The sequence below is a fragment of the Ambystoma mexicanum genome, chromosome 1q, assembly GCF_040938575.1.
Source record: "Ambystoma mexicanum isolate Mex_15411 chromosome 1q, UKY_AmexF1_1, whole genome shotgun sequence".
Lineage (NCBI taxonomy): Eukaryota > Metazoa > Chordata > Amphibia > Caudata > Ambystomatidae > Ambystoma > Ambystoma mexicanum.
In genome coordinates, this window is record NC_090922.1 from 866,189,083 (window position 1) to 866,211,527 (window position 22,445).

Sequence of the window (22,445 nt, forward strand, 5' to 3'; positions counted from 1 at the left end):
TACAGGTAATTTTGTTTCTGAAATGGAAGACTGCTAATCAAAATGTCCTTTCACAAATGCAACATGCCAAAATAATGGCACACACACACACGTGCCATAGTTGAGACGGCCTCCTGGCACCCCAAGCACCAGCCCGACAGGGGCGGATGGCAGGGTTAAAGGTCACATGTGCATTCCGGACTGCTGCTGTAGCACAAGGTTCCTGCTGGCAGATGTGGCGTTTTAATCTTTGGCACCTCTGTTTCCAAAATTAATAATTGTATGACTTAGACAGTCTGGTGGCATGTACATCTTTACCTGTAAGCCGTGTCTGCTTCTAGCATGGTGACTACTAAGAGAAGACAATCATACAGCCACACCAATCTAATATTGCACTAATGTCAGCTATGTGAGCAATACCCAGACATGACAAGATTCATGAATATTAGTGTCTGGTTTGGCTGTCCTCACAACTGCTATGAGGAACAAGAACCAAGCTGCTGCCTTTTGATCCTGCTGCCAGGAGGATAACACTGTCCTCCCAAGGCACAGGCACCCTCACCAGTAGATCTCCTGGATATTGGTACATCATAGGTAGCATGGGCATAACTAAGCCACACTCACACCAGGGTGCTGATCACAAGTGTCTCTGAAGTCAGCAGGCATGGGAAGGAGACAGAGTTAGAGTAGGCAAAATGAAGAAGGTGGGCTGAGAGAGGGGTTTCAAATCTTGGTTTCTTTTAGGGCTCCCTACCACTTCCTGCCCACTCCCCCTACCCCCATTTCCTATAGGAGAGGACACTTTGGTTGTGATTTCAGAAGGCAAAGGGAACTTGTTACAACAGTCTGGAATTATCCCCTACAGCAGGCTTGCTTTGGGCCAATCTTTGATATTTTGCCTTTATGAGGAGTGCAAATCCTCCCGTTCATTGATTCATCTTTGGACTCCTACAAGGACAAGAATGATTCTTTTGGAGGCAGGTCCTTGCTTTGCCAAACGCCACACCAATCCAGGCCATAAGAGTAGAGCTTGGCCTCAATTCACTGTATATGGTTGTGGTTTCGAAGTCTCTGGCCTTCTACAGTAAGTGTCTTGGTGCTCAAGGAGAAGGAGGATTGCGGTGCTGAAAAAAGCCCTATTCGGCAATACAGAGCCCCTCTTAGATCAATGGAGCAAGCTGTGTATCTCCCATTTGGCGAGTGGTAATGCCACCGAAGAAGACTTGCTGAAAAATCCTGAAGAAATAACAGATGGACCTAAATTGGATTACTTCCCAGGAGGTGAAGGACCAATGTAAAATATATGGTAGGCCTATACCAGTAATCAGGGCAAGGGGAAGCCTGCCATTCTACTTGATAGAATTTCCTAGTAACCACCTTCGCCGTCTGTTCATGTACTTCTGACTAAATGTATATCCTACGAAGGAAGTTAGAGAGGCAAGGAAGCCAAAGGTGGAGCGAAATCCTCTTAGCAGGCTGTGTGGCTGTACTAAAGAAACCCTCTACCATATAGTTTAATTTTGCCGAGCACTAAAGGATCATCGTACCATACTATTGGGGAATCTTGTTCGGGAATACAGCACACCAGACTCCGATGCATGGTCTTCTATGTTGACTCAGGAGGCACAAGTATCTCTGACGTTGGCCTTACTTGCTTTTTAAAAAAAATGTTTTTGAATTTATGGACAGCTGCCAAGTATGATTTTGGATATAAGGGCGATCCAGCCAACCTTGGGTGGAGGCAACAGGGGGATAATGGCATGTACTACGCCTAAGAAATAAGTTCCAATTGGGTTACCTCCTGCCCTCACTAGACTTCTGATTTTTTGCATTGTTTGGCAACATACAATTTTGGAATGTGTGGTTGTTTTCTTTTCTGTTTTTGTACATTGGCAGAAAGGTTTGGGATTTCAAACTATGTGCCTAACAATCATTAAAAAAAAATTACAAAAACAAGAATGATTCACTGGATCTCTGTTGGGAGTACAGTGTGCTCCAAAGTCCTCTTCCATTGGGGTGAAGACAGAAGGCATCCAAGGAAGAGGGGAGCTTAGTTACCTAAGCTTGACCAGGAATCAATGAAGGTGAACTTCTGTGGAGCAAGGCCTCTTTGCTGGCTGCACTGGAAAAAGGACCCTGTTCACTGGAGGTGAAGGATCCCTGCCCAAGTCCCCAGGAAAATGATTGCATAACAGATAACTCACCTTGTCCTGCAGCACCTAGATGGTGACTCCCAGCAGCCCAGAAGCCTAGAATCATCTGGAATCCTGTTTCAGTGCCACAAGATATCTTTAAACTGGATTGACCGTCATTGTCACACTACAAGCTGCCACAGGACCTGAGGTGCACCTTTTGGCACTCTACAAATCTTCAAGCCAACTGTTGCATTTCGAGCCATCCAGACGCCAGCTTGACTCATTGAAGTGGACTGACTTGTCTCAACCCAATTGCAGGGTCGACATTGTTGGAGCAACTGATTTGAGTGCCTTCTCACAGCTAGAAGCCATCAGACTCTCTGCTTTTTCCCTTAGGGAGTACGCACCTTTGAACCGACTCAACGCAGATGGCTAGCAGGATCACATTGACTCTAACATCTCCATGCGGGCATGGCCACGGCAAAAGCACCTGTAAGTCCAGCTCAACACTGAAGACAAGAATAAATGTGCTGTGAAGATGCCCTGTCACCCACGTCCAATTTATGGGGCCATAGTGACTTTTAAGCCCCCCCGCTTCTCTAACTTGGTCTTCAGACCTATCCTTGTTCAGATACATTGGGCCTCATTGCGAATGTTGCGGTAAGGCAACAACGGCGCCGGTAGTGCAACCGCGCTGTTGTTGCCATGCTGCAACATTACGAGTTTGCTTGCGGGTGCTGCTCTGGACCCCTGGTCAGACCAGGCGGGCAGAGCGGCACCTGCGAGCAGACCAGGATGGTAGCAACTGTAACGTTATGAACGGTACCACTGCTACCATCCTCCCCATTCCTATTGAGCCCTATGGGGGCTCAAATGGGAATGGGGACATACCAGCTCTGGGTCCCGCGAAAGAAAATTACTGGCCCCTCCTAGGTCGGAATGGCCTGGTAAGTCCCCTTTTGCGGGACCCGGAGCCGGAACCGAGTTTGAAGGTCGCCATGCCCTTATTAAGGGCATGGCTACCTCCAAACTCGTAATGAGGCCCATTGTTGCCACTATATTACTTGAACACCCCTTCTACTCAGAAGGCCCTTTAACAAAAATTGGATTCTCTGTGTTTCTTGTAGACTGGTGTTTTTTCTAGTGTTGTCTATTTAGTTTATTGTATTGTATTGTCTTTTTAAAAGTCTATGGGCCGGGTGACGAGTTTGGCAGTAGTGGAAAAACACCCAGCAATTTGGACTCCAAAATGGGGACTAACAGTATAGTCCACATGACTCATAATCATGCAGACCTACTGGGTCACCAAGTTATTACTGCATGCAATAAAGGTAGATGAGTTTGGTTTGGAGGTATTACCCGGTGTAATGCCTTAAAAAATTTTAATCAGGCCCCATATTTTTAAGAACCTTAGTTGGACATTCCTTTACGTTAGAACCATTGTACTTAAATTGTTTGGGTTACTACTGTTCTCTGCTCACAACACTCCTGAAGATATAGCCTGCCTTCAGCCTGCACAAATAAAAGAGGCAAAGTAGGCATACCTTTCGGCTGTGCCTGTATCACCTTTATGATTGGGATCATTGCTTGTTTAGTAGTAGGATGGGTGTGATTAGGTGGTTTAGCCACTTCTCATCCCTTTACTCTTGCAGAAGTAATTTCATCATGGGTGCTTATAGTCAGAAAATCTACTACATCACTGTATTTTCCTGCTACCTGGCTTCACCAAAATCATCATACATCTGTCGCAAAAGTATGGGACACAGGACCTTGGTACAAGTATGCCGGTCTGGAATTAAAGTGACAGTAATTCTGTTTAGCAGCAAATTTCTGGACCAACATACTACAGGTTTGCCAGTGGGGTGGCTTATTTTAACAAGAGCTGGAGGTAAGTCAAGCACCCCACTGGCAAAAAACAGCTGGTATTACTGGTGCCACTAATACAGGGAATCCCCCCATGGAGTCCAATGGCACTCCATGGAATGGGGATTAACATCCCCTTACTGCACTTGTAATCTGCCGGTAATTCCAGCAGACCAGGTGCCGGTAACAGTATCACTGTTTATTGGTATCCTGCCAGATTTACCTGCCGGATACCACCAAACTAATAATGAGGCCCACTGATAGGTCCCATATTTGATGTCTGCAATACAAATTCTGATTTCAGGCTCACATATTTGCCCACATTCAACATATAAAACAAAGATTGCATCTGATGTATGATAACAATCATCTATTACACTTATCAAATATATGATATGAAATGATATGGCATTTATAACGCGCCTATACACAAGTGTTTCAAGGCGTGACGAGGGAAGGGAGGGGAAACAGGGGAGGACAAAAACAATGATCTTACTTGGCCTAGTGACATTTAGATCTTGCAAGTGCAGGGGAGCGGGCAGGGGAGAAGTGCCAGGGGTTGGACGAATGGGCAAGTGCAGGACATGGAATCAATACAAGTATTGTAGCCAACAGGTGGCAAGTGCGAGTGTTAAAATTGCAGACAACAGGTGTCTAATAAGTGCAGAAAAGGGGACTGTAGGGTTACAGATACAGACCACAAGTGCAAGGGATGCCATTGGGCAGTGCAGGTGTGCAACCTGGCGGGCAGGGACCTGAGCCCGAGTTCAGAGTGTAGCCAGGTGACCAGTACAGTATCAGACAGGAGATCAGCAGGGGAGAGGAAAAGAGAAGGCAGAAGCAAGGAGGAAGGTCTTGAGGTGCTTCCAGAACCAGAGATGGTTCTGCTCAAGTTTCAGAGAGGCAGGGAGGCTGTTCCAGAGGCAGGCACCAGCTGAAGAAAGAGATCTGCCCCCAACTCATTGTTTGGAGAAGGGACTGACCCTCAAGGAGTTGGAGGTGGAGGAGCGAAGAGCTCGAGTAGGAAGACATTTCCGAAGAGAGATTTGGCCTTGTGGACAATGCAGAGGGTCTTGAACTTGATCCTTGCTGCCACTGGGAGCCAATGGAGAGATATCAGGGCTGGGGAGATAAGATCCCTGGGCTCGAGGCCAATGACAAGTCTCGCAGTCCTGGTCTGGATGAGCTGTAGAGGACAGAGAGCAGGGGCAGGTAGATTTAGAAAGAGGATGTTGCAGTAGTCCAGCCTAGAGAGAACCAGAGCTCTGGAGACAGTGAGCTTCTGGGGGAAGGTGAGGAAAGGAAGAATACCTCTGAGGAGTTGCAGCTGGTAGTGTGACTTCTTAGAGACGTCAGATGTGAGGGGAGAAGGAGAGTGTGGAGTCGGAGAGGACCCCGAAGATATATTGTATTTAATTAATCTTTTATAACACACTTAATACCTGACACCAGTCTCTAAGTGCAGGTCCAAGATTCAAACCTATGTTTCTCTTCATTTTCTTGCTTTCAAAACAAACACGTTGCCTGGAGCTATCCTCCCGGCCCTTGTAGATGTGTTATGTAATTTATATGGCATATGTGGCTGTCATAAATGCACAAATATACGAGTGCTGTAGAAAAGTAGCACATGTAAGTAAGTGTTTCCTACAGACACACCCTACAAGGTAATACAGGTACTTAAAAAAAGGTGAATTACTATTATGGCTCATTCCACCCCTCTGTGCTCCAAAGGTTCTAACAGCAGCATTTAAATCTCTTATCATTTGGGTGAATAGGGAGTGCCCTCATTAGCCTTCCTCCACCCCCCAGCCCATGGAATGAATAAGCTGATACAAAATAGGCCTCAGTGGGGTGGTCTTTCCTCCAGACTATTGGAATTACAACTAAGCAAGTCTGGCAACCCCAAAACAATCTATGTGGACCTGAGGAAAATGTTCACCACAAGCAGAATTAAAATCACCACAAATTACGATATTGTATTCATGGCCATTACGCAGTCATGTACCAATTATAACATCATGGCAGTCTTAATATCACAAGATTGGCAGTCATTGGAATTCCAATATAGATTGATTAGAAGCATTTAGAAAGCTCTTGATTCTGACTCCAACCCGATGGCTAAAATACCTTTATTGCTGGTTTCAATTAAATGGGCCCAGAGTTTCAGTATTAAATCCGTGGCGGTGATCATAACGCCGCAGGGCCTTCCACTAATGCCTTTGGTGGTTTCACACATATATTTTTGGAAACCATCAATAATGAGTGGAGTCATTGACATAGTCTGTTGTAGGAGCGAAATATCATACCCAAGGAATAAAGATTTGGGGTTAGGCACCTTGATGATATTCAGAAAACCACAACTATTAGAAGATAGCATTTCAACAGTATTTCCATTAAAGACAAGCCTTGAGTCCCTTGGGATGGAATTCTTGGTAATGTCAGCTAATAGCCATCACCAGTCTTCTCAGAATTCAGAGTTATCATGGGGGCCCCCATGCTTGTGTCGGTTCTAGATATCATGGCGTAGTCTTTGGTTGACATTGTCAAGAAGGTATCTAGTAGATTAGTGTCATTCCACCCTCCAAAGGACTTCAGGGAAGTGGGAACAGGACATAGGTATTTGAAGCTCAGGACATTGAAGCTCATAGATCTGAAGGTATCTACTCGCTCCCAAATGAGTCGAGCCACCAGATGGGAATAAATGTGAGCTACCAGGTTGTCACTGCATTTGTTGGGAATTTGCACCCAGTCTATGTCTCCCGAATGTAGAAGATGAGGCTATGGTATTTTTTTTAAATGTGTAGCAATCTCGAACAATTTAGTTGAAGTGTACCACAGGCCCAGGAATTTTTATCTGGGTGGGCCAGGTTTGTGATCAGGGGGACCAAACTTTTCTCAGATTCATGATCCCACAAAAGAACAAGTTACTTACCAACTGATAACGTTCTTTCGATTGGATGTTCCTCCAACGTATTCTTCATCTTAGATGTATTCCATCCAGCTTCAGCTGCTTCGGAAAGAAATTTTCGGCAGAGGGCGCCGTGCGTCGATGTCGTCGAGTCGATGGTCCCTCGAAGGCCACCATTATGGGTGAAGCCATCGGGTGTATAAGTAGTACGCGCAGCGCCCGTTGGCCTCAGTTCTGTTTTTCCTTTTCATTATTGATTTTTCACTGTGTAGATTGTGCCGGCAGACAGGTATTTGCCTTGCGAGAGCTTTGTCGTGGCAATAACCCGGAAAAATCTACAGATGGGTAGGTTGTGAGGGCGCTGAGGAATACGTTGGAGGAACATCCAATCAGAAGAACTTTACCAGTTGGTAAGTAATTTGTTCTTCGAGTGGATTGTGTCCTCCAACATATTTCTCATTTTAGGTAGACTCCCAAAGCAGTATGGACAATTTCTCTGGAGGAGGGGTTAGATTTTTCGATACCCTTAAACGGCTGAATATAGTACTGCTTTACCAAAATCCAGCTCCTTAGACTGGGAAGCATCCCTATAGAATTTTGAAAAAGTATGCAGCGAAGACCAAGTTGCTGCTTCACAAATGGACCTTATAGAAACACCTCTTTGTAGGGCTGTCGTAGAGGCGATGCTCCTGGTGGAATAAGCCCTAAGAACCTCTGGTGGGTCTTTTTGTGCTAATCTGTAGCATTCTGAAATGCAAAGCACAATCCAGCATGATATTGTTTGCTTTGTCACCGATTGACCCAATTTCCTTCCTGTGTAGCCGATAAACAGTTGACTGTCCACTCTAAGCTTGGAAAGCCTAGAGATGTAAAAGCTTAAAGCTCTGTTTGGATCCAACCTGTGTAATCTTTCCTCCTCCTTACTAGGGTGAGGTGGAGTATAGAATGATTGTAAAACAATTTTCTGACTTAAATGAAAATCAGACACCACTTTAGGTAAAAATGAGGGTTTAACCTTCAACACAGCTCTGTCCTTATGGAACACAGTATAGGGTGGCCCAGAAGACAGTGCCTGCAATTCGCTCACTCTTCTTGCAGATGTTAAAGCAACTAGGAAAGCAGTTTTTCATTTCAGTAATCTTAATGGACAAGTGTGCAAGGGCTCAAAAGGAGCACACATTAGGACCGGATTGAGATCCCAGATTGGCACTTGAAATGGGTAAGGAGGAAACACATTAGTGAGACCTTTTAAAAATTGCACTACCAAAAGAATTTTGAAATAGGAGCATTCTTCCGACAAGCGCTTGAAGATGGAAAGCGCCGCAAGATAACCTTTAATGGTTCCAACATTTAGACCTCTATGTGTTAGGGACAGAAGGAAGGACAGTACTTCCGGAAGAGAACATAGAAAAGGATCGACATTCTTTTCTCTGCACCAGTTGCAAAACTTTCTCCAACGGCAACGGTATAGGGACTTTGTTGCTGGCCTTCTTGCGGAAAGAAACACCTCCATGACGTCATCTGGAAGGTCCCAATCCTTGTATCTCAGCCTTTCAGATACCAAGCGTGAAGGTTGAGCGTTTTGACCTCTGGATGGAGAACCTGACCCTCCATTTGTGAGAGAAGGTTCTCTCTCTGAGGAAGACGTACTGGGGGACAGATGGACATGTCTAGAAGGTCCGGGTACCACGTTCTCCTGGCCCAATCTGGGGCAATTAGGATCATGCAGCTCCTGAAGCGTCTCAGTCTCCTGGTGACCTGAGGAATGAAGGGAATCGGAGGAAACACGTACAATAGTGGGAAATTCCACTCCACCACGAACGCGTCCCCCAGGGCTCCTCTCGGGGGAAATTCCCTTGAGCAATACCTTTCGCACTTCCAGTTGATTCCAGTCGCAAATAGGTCCACTTGAGGGGTTCCCCAAAGGGCGAAGATCTCTTGAATGACTTCCTGAGCCAGTTCCCATTCGTGGGACACCGTGCTCTGCCTGCTCAGAGCATCTGCCATCATATTCTCCTCCCCGGCTAGATGAACTGCCGTTAAAGAGATTCCTTCTTGAATTGTCCAATACCAGAGATGCATTGCCAATCTGCACAGAGGTAGTGACGCTACACCTCCTCTTTTGTTTAGATAATGCATGGCCACTGTGCTGTCCGTCATTATCAAGACATTTTTTCTCCTGACAGATGGTAGGAAAGCTTTCAGCGCTAGTCTGATTGCTCTCAGTTCTAAAAGGTTGATGTGTAGTTTGGACTCCGATGGAGACCAACGACCGCTGATTGTCAGATCATTGGCATGAGCTCCCCACCCCATGAGTGAGGCGTCCGTCACTACTGTGATCTCCATGGTTGCCAAAAAAGTTCGCCTTTCAGGATAGTCTCTGAACAAGTCCACCATAGAAGATCTTGTCAAATTTTGTTTGTAATCTGGAGAAGATCCGTCATTTGACCTGAGAACTGGGACCATTGGGTCTTTAGAGCCCATTGAAGGGATCTCATTCTCAGACGTGCCTCCGGCACCAGGAAGATGCAGGATGCCATGAGGCAGAGTAACCTTAAGAAGTCGTAGGCCTGAAGATTTTGGGCATTTTGGAATTTGGAAACCATCTGAAGAATGTCTTGAGCCCTCGACCTGGGAGGCAAGCTTTTTCCCAGGGATGTGTCTAATACAGCTCCTATATATTGGAGCCGTTGAGAAGGTGTCATTTGTGACTTCTTGAAATTGAGGGCGAAGCCCAGTCTGTGGAGGAAGTGGCAGGTGACTTTCAGATGATCCAGTGCTTGCTCGGCATGGATCCCCCCTCTCCTGAGGTGCGCTGCCACCACTACCATTAACTTGGTGAAGACCCTCGGGGGCTGGATTCCAAGCGCTCTAATAATGGACGTCTCTACACTCGTGCTACTAGTGCACTTTGACAGAGATTGTTTACCTCCAATCTTTGTCAAAGTGCACTAGAGAAGTGTGGGACACCCAGACACACACACGAGTCGGCCCAAACACTTACCTGATGTGCTGCTGCTGCATCCACCACTCGCTCCTATTTTCCGAATGGCAGGGGCACCAGCCAGCCCCAATCATCAATCTATCTGTGTGTGCGGGCACATAGCCTGAGGGCCTGCCAAACGTGCGGTGCGCCCATGGGCCTGGCTGGCGCCAACGGGGCCCGGGGTCGGGGAAGTGAAAAGCAACAAACAAATGTTGCTAATTTATTTGTCAATTGCCTCCCTGCCCTGTCTGAGGGCAAAGCCAGCCTGAAGCAGCAGTAATACACAGACGTGAGTGACGTTTGTTGTTTGATGCGTGAGTGACATAAAAATGATTCTGAATAGGCCTGGCTGGTGCGTGTGGCCTGGCTTGCAGGACTCAGTGCACCGTCACACTGCGCCCCCTACAGGCTGACTGACGTCAAGCAGTCACCTGAGCTGCCTGACACAAAGACTGGCCCTGATGAGAGGGGAGTAGGACTAGTAGGGGGAGAGTAGTATGGGTAGGATATTAGTAGTAGGAGGAGGTGGGTAGTAGTAGAAGGAGGGTAGTTGTAGTGTGAAGATAGGGAGTCATAGTGGAAGGCGGAGAGTTATAGTGTGTGGGAGGTGAGTAGTAACATAGAGGAGGAGTAGCAGAGTGTAGTGGGGAAAATGAACATCAAAGGGTAGATGCAAGATCAGGAGGAGCGAATACTGAAGGGCCATCAGGAAGGATGGAAGAATGACTGTGAAGCAGTCAGGGTAGAGAGGGAGAGGTGGGGAGCAAGGCACTAGCTCTATTCCATTAAAAGACTAACCCTTGGATATAGTAAGGAGAGTTATTAAGTCCCTGAGGGAGATTACAGAGCCAGCTTCTTAGGGTACCATGTGTAGCAGAAGACAGTAGGCGGTCAACATTCACTAGCACGAACCATAAATTACCGATGTCTGGTTAAGGGAGGAGGGACAGATTCAGATGAGGGGGATGGCCCTAGGTCCCACAAAATAAAATCCTGTGAACTGTCTACATGACTTGGCGTGATTTTCTGTGCCATGTGTGACAATATATCAAAAAGCTTCCGTAACTTTTTGAAAATGGATCCCAGTTTCCTTAAAGAGCTCTAGCCAACTTTCAAATGGCACACAAAATAAATGTGGGCTAATTACTCATTGAGCAAACTCATATCCATAACCTCGAGGTAGCAGCTGGGCCGCCCACTATCTCCAGGGGTGGCTGACAGCTCTCATTTTAAAGTAGAATTATATGCTGGCAATGTGTTGATTATTTTCTTAAGGAACACTGCCACTTCCCTTCCAACTGCAATGGACGAACGTGTCCGGTTTTGTGAGCTCTCAGGATTCAAGGTTAGTTATTGATAACCTTGAAGCTAGTACGCCGCTTCGGGAAACTCTCCCATTTGCATGGTTCAAGGACGGATTACAGTACTTGAGCATAAAAATTACATCATCGTGGGAAACATGTAAATTCTGTCTCATCACCTCTGCCTTCGCCACCGAATGACTTGATATTTTTGATCTACTTGGTTTGAACATGATAATTGTACTTCAAAACATTTGTTTCTAAGCCAGGGCCTGATAAATGATGCATATAGATTGCTGATTTCAATGTGTCTGGTTTGGCGGCCACGCCATCTGTTAATGCCTTGGATTATGTAGGTTACATCATTTGAAAACTATAAATAAAGCTTTGAACTAAAAATAAAATATTGTCTTTACAAATGCTTTTAAATTAGCCACTGCTGTGTGTTCCATTAATTTTGCAAAGCATGGGAGGTTTAGGATTGTCCTGTAATTGGCCAATTCAGAGGAAACCGCCCCTGGCTTCTACAACAATGACTCGCATAAGAACCAAGGGGGCTGTGGCAAGCAGGAAAGAGGCGTTTAGAATATTCCAGATAGCACAGGCAACCGCTGGCTGGGAGGGACAAGCCCACACTGAAGAGTGCTCACATCTCTCACAGCTTTCCTGATGGGGCAGTCTGGCCTACAGACAGTGTAGTGGACTGATAGCCCAATAACCAAGGTCTCCAGAGAGGCGCGTATAGATGAAGCACTTTTGGCCACATCTTGCACAAAGGGGCAAAAGCACTCTTCCCCCGACCTATTGAAGCTGCACCTGCCCATTGTGGGGAAGTCTTCCGGTTTCCTAACATTCCCATCTGCTTATCACTCCTTCCACCAATCTCATGAACAGAGCACGACTCCCTGACCAGGACCCATGCAGAGCCCTCATACACATCTCTCTGTACTTTTTCCGGACAACTGACTCACAGGGAAACTGGAGAGATGCACCCGGCATACAACTGACTTTACCCCAGCCCTATTTCCACTACCTGTTGTCAAGTCTTCAGGTTTGCCCATAGGAACAAACCCAGCTCACCTCTAAATCATTCTCACTGCTCCTACTCTCCAACACATGCTTTAATCGGATATGTAATCAAGAATGCTTTCAATGTTGAGGTCCCTTTACTACTGCCACTTGCACTCCATCTTTGACTCTTTCTGCTGATGCATTGAATTTAAATGAGAAGAGAAAGTATTCAGCCGTCACCAAATAGCTTTTTTCCAACCAAAAGTCAGCAGGACACTTAGACGAAGATGACGCTTTATACGCCACTCGTTTAAGAGCCTTGCAATGGGAAGTAGCCATCGAATTGGTAGCACCGTTGTGCTTGCGTGGATTTTCTAAGGCCAAATCAAGGGGAAAGTGGCATTACATTATATGTCGACAACCTAAATAACGACAAACGTTTAAACGACACCTGAGTAACATTTTTTATTTCCCCCACCCCCGTTTCTACTGCCTTTTTACCCTCCGCTCAACTCCCACACCCCTTTTAATCCCTTACCCCACCCCATATATACCTTTACTAAAAGATTCGACTTTTTGTCGTTATTTAGGTGCTCTTTGAAAAGTGTGTCGTTGTTTATTTTCGTTATAAATACTACATACCGTTTCGACTGGCCCTACTTGCGCATACGTAACTATATTCTACTTAAATGGTTGTCAACGGCTCGCTTTACATAGTTGACAGTGTAATGTGCGTTTCAACTGGAAACACAAAATAGCAGTACGTGTTATCCGTTTAGATGAAATGTTGAGTTTGCAAAACATGTCCTTTTGGACAACGCATATTCAGAAGCTGTACAAAAAAATGCAAATATACGGAACGAGAAACAAGTAATCCTGTAATAGACAGTTGTTTAATTAGTATGACATCTCAATAGCAAGCAAACACGGTTCTTATTAAATAAATTAATTCATGTTAATGATTGGCCTTAAAGTATAGCAAAATGAATTATACAGACGTAACGAAGGAGCGGGGATAAACACATGCACGAGGAATCTTCCTACAGATAGAAGTACCCTACACAAGATTTCTCTCCGCAGACCCGACCCTTGCCTACAGCAGAATTCGATAAACACCTTTGTATTTTTTCCTGCAGTGCCATGGGAATTCTAATTAACCCGCGGATTTACTGGCACCCCTACGCTGCATGCTTCGGCCTTTTGCGGACACTTCTGAAACCTACCAAGTAAACAATAAGACAAAATAGGCAAGTTGGCAAAAAGGTATGACCCCACATTGGCATTAAAAATAAAATGACATCTATCATTGCGTATTGATCTCGCAAGACGCAAATCGCGCCCTCTTTAGAATGCGTGATCACGTACATTTGATTTGCGCCAAAGAACCAGTTCTCAAGGCTGGTGCATGTTTCCAGAAAAGAAAAACAAGAGCGTCACCACCATCCCGAATCAGCATTGTCGTAGAGACTGTGGTATACGCGCCTCCCATACGTAGAAGGGTGGCCCAATCCCAAAGAGATGATTGTCGCAGCCTGCAGAAGTTTCCTGCGCGGACCGCCCTGCCTGGCCCGGATTGTGAATGTCAGATTTCTATCAACGGACTAAACGCCGCAATCGCGCGGGCCGGCGACAGAAGGTGACCTAGATTAGACCACATTGTGTGCTCGCGCCAAGTGCTCCTGGTGAACGGCAGCTGCCGCCGGGCCCGTCTTATTCATATGCAGATCCGGCGGCAACAAATCGCAGGCCCTCTCTTGACAGGCCGCGCGCCGCTTCCACGCGAACCGGTGCCTTTCACAGACACGCGGCGAGCCCCCGCTGGAGCCCTTGAGGGCCGCCTGAATGCGCGCACCGGGCGCCACCTGGCAACCCCGCCGCGGGCGCCGGGCGGCACCGTTCACTCTTTTCCCCTTCACCATTGTGCTTGCGCGCGCTAGTCTCCCCTGAAAACAACCTGTTGCTCCACACACAGCCCACCCGAGGTCTACCCCGGGAACTACCAGAGGGAGAGACTCGCCTTATTTTGCATTGTTCCTTGTCATTGGCATGTTTGTACTGCGGTGCGAATCACACACGCACAGTCCAGGCAGTCTAACGCAACCAAATATATGTACACATATTAGTCATTAGGACTTTGAATTGTAGCAAACGTTCAATAGGGGGGAAAAAAGGAAAACGGCCATTCTGTTACAAGTTTGAAAAACACACACACCCTAAAGATTATACCTTCACAAGTACAGCACGCGCCCTTGAGAGAGAGATTTTTCCTCAAAACAGTTTCTGACATTTCTGAACTTTGCTATCAATAAATTATGCAGGCCGTTAATAAAGAGCTATGTCTGTAACACACCCAGACGGTTTCATGATGTTATTAAAGTACTGATATAAATGTAATGTACTGGCGGCCCTAATAATTGATTACAATGTCTCTAGTAGGTGCAAGGTGTCCGTCTCTAGCGGTTCTGTCCGACCCCCAGTGTTTACCAATGGAGTGCACACAACACATTGCCTATTTACTGCAACAGGTGCTTGAGTTTAGGACGCACGGGGAACACGCGCAGCTTACTTCTCGGCTGAACCAGCAGCATGAGGAAGACGATGAGCAGAGGCTGGATTCCCGAAAGCCCCATGTTCGCCCTAACAGAGCATCCTAAACTGCCTTTCTGCAGAGGTCTGCTGCTGCTTCCTCCTCTTCATCCCTTCTCACCCGAGAGGAAGGACGGCGAAGATACGCCACTCTGTCACCCGCATGCCACCTCTCCGCGTGGCGTCTGCTTCAGGGACAATTTGCAGACTTTGATTCCAGCGGCGCTGGTGCCTCTTCGGATTCTATTAGAAGTGGTTTGGGTGAATTTGGAAACCTGGGGCAGATTTGTGGCTTCGACGGACTGGAGCTGTTTCTCTCGGCTTTATCTGTCCAGCACGGTTCACCCTGTTCAGCAACCTCGCACAGCTGGAATCAGAGACTACGCGCTTTTGAAATCAGCCACTGGGAGTGGCTTCATTGTTAAAGACATGTTTTTTGTTTGATCAGAATGTAGACGGTAATGATCATTATAGGGCGTCTGGCCTTTAGTTGGTGTTTTAAATGCATTGTTTGGGGAGGCTAGTTTTTTAAACTATTGTATTTTCTTGTGTGTTCTAATTAGTCTGTGACCTAAATTCACGACCTAAAGGCACAGTTTTTACTATGCAATGTGTTTTTTCCAAAATAACTGTGCTCTAGCACCTTGAAACATTTTCTATGTCTTAGGTGGAATTATCAGTAGTCATCTCAGACCAAATAATCAGGCAGACCAAAAGAAGATGCTCCAATACTGCTTTAATCTCAATGAAAGGAGGGTGATATGACAGCTATCATAGTAGATGCTCAATGTTCACACATAATGTTACTTGTGCAAAGTTTATGTACTTTCACATGACGTCTCCTACGTGGAATTTCATAAAACCTATCGCCGCGAGGGATTGGATAAGGGGAACATATTTACTTATACAATTATATATGGGTTGATATCTCATTGGCTGTCCCTTGTCTGTAGGAGACACCCTGACGTCACATATTGATTATAGCCGAGAATATGGCAGCAGGCTAACAACTGCAACATTGTGCACAAAAGTACATGGCAGGCCTTTTGTTTGGTTGGCAACCCTATGCAACCTTGGACTTTTGGCTCCTTAGCAGCACGTGAACAGAACGAAACCTAGGTGTTCAAGCTGCATCAACTTGTTCTCTTGTTTTCCCAATTAGTCCATTGCATTTCATCAACCTGATCCTTAGCCAAGGTCTATCATGTGTAGTTGACCTCGTAGTCTGCTCACTGTATTGGGACATTCGAGGGAGTGTGAGCACACCACTATCTTAACTGAAGCTCTAATGAATAGTCTGTTTTGCGTTCTTCACTTGTCAGGAGACCACAAATTTGTCAATTTCAGCCTCTCAATTACAGCTATTTGATTTTATTAAACAGGGTGTCATGACTCCTTCTGGCCTTTAAAGGCATACTCACTCCACCTCACATAGGCTTTTTTCTTCGTATTTGTCCAACACCTGGCACCTGCAAACATCCTTTTCTCTTTTAATCTTAGTAGAAATGTGCCTTCTACGTGTGGTCTGTTCATTCGACTCCCTTTGTGCCTTGCACCCATCTCTCGTAATAGCCTCCTTGACTTCAGGCCAACGTAGCCACTTATTCTGTACACAAAACAGCTTCTTCATTAATTTTTCAATTTGTAATCCTAAGCTCATAATTTGAGGAAGCTGGGTTGATTCTTTAACACGAAACGTTGTTCATTTTCTTCCAATGGCCGTCCTAAACATTATGTATATACCTCTTTTTAGCAAGCTTCTATGTACATTTTCTACTTTGCGTTACAGCGTATTTACAGTTATTGGTCAGCAAGCTACTTTGTCTTCTTATTTGTATGATTACTTCATTTTTAGGTACATGTTTCTCTTCATGCTTCAGTCATATCATCAGTGTTAAGTATTTTCATATTGTTCTGACATAGGTTTGTATATCTTCTTCATGACATCATTCTGTTGTCATCAGACTTTTACTTAGCGTTCATCCATAATTCCCATAGTCACATTCGGGCACTTTGGCAGTTGGCATCCTTCTTGGTAACTTCCTTCCACTGTCTCAACATGAAGGTATCTTCTGAATGGCTGTCTAAGTGCATATCGTCTTTCATAGAATTGATGCGATATGGACATGTTGCATAAACTCATACATGGGTTCCCAATTGCAGCTCTTCATCTGCTACTCCAATAAGATGGTTGTGAGGAGGCAGTGACTAGAGAAGAGACATCCACCTGCTCCTCTACATTTCCCTCTCTGGTCGAATTTTCGCCATACCCTTCTTTTCCTCTTTTTCCACAATTCCTGCTTCATCTTCTTCTATCCTCTCATCATATTTTCTTTCCTTTGGGACCCATATCTTCATCACCCCCCTCAGGTGACTGGCATTCTTTATGCATTCATCCACACTCCAGGTCATGTATCGACAATCCCCGGCTGGTGAACAGAATATCCATCGTCCCACATCTCTCTTCCGATCTTGGGGATAATAAAACCTTGTTCCTAGAGGTGCAAGAGAACTCTTCTTGATGTTTTCTCAAGTGCTTTCGTCAGTCTGTGTTTTCGCTCCAATGCCACTATAAATATCAATAATTATCTTCATTCCAATAGCTTTCTTTGCTGTTTTCTGGCATTGTCCCAAAATGGTCCTTAAGAGACCGAATCCTAGCAACACTAACACTGGTATTGCTCCAAGTAATTTGAAAGCATTTGCCAACCAAGATGGAATCCATGAAAACATGTCAGGGTTCCATTTTCACCATCATGGGATGATATGAGCCTACAGCAATATGTCCCGACGTTGGCACAGATGCCCCCTTCCATTGCTGTTATCAGTTCCAGAACATACCTGTTCTGGAGGGTCATCAGCCTGATCCCTCTCAATTTGTCTTCGATTGCATTGAATCCTTTTATCGTTGCATTAATTGTCTGCAGCAATTCCCACCTAGTGATCTGCAACCATTTGGCATTTACTGCAGCTTGGAGCTCTGGTAGAAATATAGATGTTGTTTTCATGGCAGCTTTACAGAATAATTTGTGTTCATCAGGAATGTCTTCAATGCCCTTTATTGATTTTGATGAGAAATAACTCTCTCTTATTAGTCGATGAAGATGAAATGATCTCTTCCTTCTGTTGTATTCATTCATTTTTGGGAACTCCTCAATCTGGAGGTCAGTTTGGGGAATCACCAAGGCTGGGATGTGTACATTTACAATGGAGCGCACCCAATCTTTAGGTAACTGCATGAAAGCTCTGGATCCGCAGGCCCAATATTGATCCATGAATACTGCAGTTCCTCCATTCATTCCTGGTACTTCAATTATTTCTCCACAATCTTTATTCTTTCCAACACAGACCTTGCCATCATTCTTGAAGCAGGCTGTTGTGTTCTTCAATTGTAATATATGAAATGGTCCTGCTTCGTTATCAACCCATACTTGACCCATGATTCCAGGCATTTATCATTCACCTTCTGCACCTTGTGGACTGTTTCTTTCTTCAGTAAATGTGCGGGGCATGATATTAGTCCATCTTCCCATCTATTACTGGTTGCTACACACCCATACACCAACAGCTGTGCTCTCTCCCAGCATCCTGGCTCTCCTGATCGTTCAGTCATGTCTGAGCAGTTCATTATTTTCATTTTGACAGTTTGTTTTTACTATCAGAAATAAGTGGGATTTTTGGACTCTTAATAGGGACAATGGGGATAATGGGAACATTGGGAGATGTCTTGTTTTCTTTTTCATCATATAATGTGTCTGATTGCCAAAGTAATAAGGATAACAGTTAAAATCAAAATACCACAAAAAGCTCAAATCATTATTCGCTGTATGGTACATCTTTTTTTTATGAAGCTACTGTTCTTACCTCTTGGAACATTTCCATTTCTCTGATTATGTTTGACACATATCAAATGTGTCAATTATTGATGATTTCTGAATTTATAGCACAAATTACGAAATAATTGCCAATATGATTCTTAAAAAAATAGTTTTATTTTTAGGATTTCCAAGAAACATCACTATATTGGTAGTTCTTCATATCAAAGCTGGGTAAGACTAATATGTATGAAAACACTGCAAGTAAGAACATGTGTACAATGGGTAGCACAGGAAAATAAAGTATTTTCTTTTCTTCTGACTTCTACTCATTCCGTACCATTTTCTCCTTTTTCCTAGTCTAGGGAAGGTGTTCCAAGATCACTGCAAGCCCATCAGACCTTAAGAAACCCTAATTTAAAGGTTTTGCCTCTTCTTCCTTTATCTTGTCTTGACTTTTGGTCCTGGATCTTGTCTGCATTCGCTGAAATTCTTCACTTGCTTCAGTAGGGGTAGCTGCATTAGAGAAGTTTTCTCCTCTGTATGGTTTGATGTCCTGTAAATGTATCCACGCCCTTCTACCTGCTAACTTTACTATAGTAGGGCTTGCTTCCTCTACTTCATGAGGACCTTCAAAACGAGGAGTACTCTAGGTTGCCACAAATTTACGCACCAGAACCTGATACCCATGGTATAAATTAAGGGGCTCTCTTCCAAATCAATGGGCTGATTGTTTTTTTTTCTCTCTTGACCCCTCACATCAGTTCTGGAGCTATTGGCACATAAAAGAAACACTTTCAGTCATCGCTTTCAAATAATCACATATTTTGTCGCTTAAAGCCCTCGCTACAATATGGGCGCCTGTATTTGCCCTTGTTGGGGGAGTAAGAGGAGTTCTCCTGCGGGATCCAGTCACCAAATCATGGGGCATCAAATGATGATCTGAGCCTGGCTAGTTCCCTAACGCATGTAGAGCAAGGGGTAGGCAATGAAGCCATCCCTTCTTTAAATTGGCTTTTAGTTTTGCTATCCTTTCTTTCAAAAGGCCATTTAATTTCTCACAAAAATCCATTTGCTTGCAGATGATAAGCTGAAGCAAACTTGTGTTTAATGCCTAATAGCAGGACTATATTTTCAAATAGCTCATTTACAAAGTGCGGTCCGTTATCGGATCACAAAGCTTCGCACACACCCAATCTTGGAAATACTTTGTGCACAAGGAACTTGGCAGCACACGCGGCATCAGGGTGCATGCATAGACCTGCTTTGATCCATCTTGAAAAGGGACATACTACAACTAACATATACCTGTAACCATTGCAAGTCTGCAGCATGTTTACCTAATCGATGTGTAGACGCTGGAATGGTCCATTTGGTCTGGGAATTATCTTCTCACTGTTCGCAAAGTGTGTCCTGCAGTACATTTCTGGCACACAATACAGTTTATAATGAACTGTGCCACATGTTCATATTGGTTTGGTACGAACCATTCTACTGCAATAGTAGCAGCTAGACTCTCTCGATACATGTGCTCTGTAGTGAAGCTGTTCCAACACTACGCTCAATAATGTTACAGGCATAACTGGCTTTCCGGTGCTGTCATGTCTCCAAATTGCCTCAGCATGTGATAGAGAACATCCAAGTTTTTCCCGTAACTCTTTTTCTTCCTGCGATGCTCGTCCTTGTATTTCAATTAACTGCACAATTGATGTCATTTTAAATCCTTCCTTAACCAACATGCATCACCCTGTTGCATGCTCTACATGATTTTCTTCACTCTCAGATGTGGTTGGGTAATAGGCTGCTTTTTCGGCCCTCTAAATCTGCGGCTTTGTTTACACGAGAGATTAAATCTGTTCTCTTTAAATGGGCTGCGCATTTTACAATTTCTATGGTCACTGGCAAACTCAACGCTTCAATACGTTTTTCTAATAATCCTGCATGTTGCACTGGAGTGCTGTCTGCGCAGAGGAAGGCCCTTCTTTTTCAACGTGACAAGCTTGTGTGTACAGTTGACATGACATAGGTGGAGTCAGAGCACACCGTCACTTCCTCATCCTCAAAGCCTCAAAGCGCGTCAATAAGCACTGCTAATTCTGCAGCCTGTGCTGAGAAATTTGGGGACAATCTCCTACTAGTCATTACCTCAAATTTACCCTCTCGGTTCAACTTTACGACTGCTGATTCTGAATGCTTCACCCCACTCTTTTGGTCAATTCTCGATGACCCATCAATGAAGACCACTTCTCCCCTCCCTAGAGCATTTTCTCTAACTTGGTGAATATCATCATGACACTCAGTATACATTGTACAATCATGCATATCAATATCATCTTCCCCAACTGGTTCAGCTCTACACATTGCTGGATTCACTGTGCTACACCTAACAATTTGAATTGCAGGGTTAATTGCAGGGTTTGAGATAATTACCTGATATCCTGACGCTCTTTGTGTGGCCAATGTGCTTTTGGGGTTTTCCAAAATTGCAAATAATGCATGGTCTACGAACAATGTTACTTAACACCCCATGGCTATACTTGAGGCCACTTAGATTGCAAAGGCAGCTGATGCCAAATATTGTACACACGCATAATGTCCTCTCATGACTGGATCTAAGATCCCACTATAATAAACCAATGGTTTATGACCATGTCCTAATGTTGTTCTCTGTATGAGCACTGCCGTCATTGCTCCTCCATTTGAATGAGAGAATAAGTAACATTCTTCACTGTAATTTGGAATCCCCAACCCAGGGGCTGTGATGATTGCCTTATTTAATTCATGAAATCCTTCAGTCAACTCTTCTGTCCACATTAGTTTATTTTTAGTCATCTGTGCCTATCTGAGTCCTTTTAAACATGGTGAAATGTATGTACTGTAATCAAATTCTCAGGCCCTGCAATAATTGCATAGGCCTAAAAACTGTTGGTTTTGTCTCATTGTTATTGTCTGACAGTTCACATAGTAGCCTCTGCCCTTTCAGGTATCACTTTTCTCCCTTTGTGTGAGATCAACTGCCCTGCATACAGTACTTAATTTTGGCAATATTGTAATTTCTCCTTATCCACTTTGTACCCTTTCTCTGCCAGTGTAGTCATACGTTTGATAGTCTTCTCTGCATCTTTCTTCGGTCTCACTGCACACTAAAATGTCATCAACATATTGAATTATAGTGCTTTCAAGTTGAACATTACCCAAATACATCTGAAAAACTCTATTCAAAATTGATGGGTACTCACAGTACCCCTGAGGCAAACAAGTATTTTTCAGACAAATTGTTCGATATGAAAAGGAAGTCAAGTCTTGTGAGTCTCCATAAAGGGGAATTGAAAAAATGTTTTTTTGAAATCTACAATAGTAAAATACTTAGCTTTTCGACGGGATATTACACAATATTGTCACAGGATTTGGAACTAAAGGACATTCTGCTTTGACTATATACACTGTCTGCAGGCTGGTGCTGGAGCGGCAACAGCAGAGACAAGGTTGGAGTCGGGTCAGGCCTGCGCCACGACAAGTGGCAACATGGGCGTGGCAGCTCTGAGCGCCTGGCACCTGCGCATTATGAACAGAGTACCGCCGCACATGCCCCCTACTCGACCAACCGTCGTGATTTTGTCAGTGAATGCTGTGCAGTGTCAGTGTTCAGCCTGAGCCCCCTGAGCTTGTTAATAACTTCTGTTAATAAGTTCTCTTATAATTATTATTTAATTGGTCCGAGTCCGACTCCCAAGATGTGGTGGCCTGCGCAACCTGCACTAGCTGCAGGCCTCATCAGAGAGCTCCTTCTCCTCTTCCTCGCGACAACTTTGACCACCTGTCAAGGTAAAAAGCACTTAATCACGATATGCCACCTTTCAT

At 44.6% G+C, this 22,445-nt stretch overlaps 1 protein-coding gene across 5 annotated transcripts in view; it reads right to left on the reverse strand.

Annotated features, from left to right (window-relative positions):
• The window catches only part of CRB1 (crumbs cell polarity complex component 1), a 1,156,197-nt gene extending 1,141,186 nt beyond the window's left edge, over positions 1 to 15,011 (reverse strand). For 2 of the 5 annotated variants that reach the window (XM_069641515.1, XM_069641518.1), the window contains exon 1: positions 14,750 to 15,009. In XM_069641515.1, coding sequence (XP_069497616.1) covers positions 14,750 to 14,813 — 64 coding nt within the window. In that variant the 5' untranslated portion in view covers positions 14,814 to 15,009. Of the gene's footprint in view, positions 1 to 14,749 lie in introns of all 5 variants that reach the window. The other 3 variants (XM_069641514.1, XM_069641517.1, XM_069641513.1) reach the window with 3 other exon arrangements.
• Between the last annotated feature and the right edge of the window lie 7,434 nt (positions 15,012 to 22,445).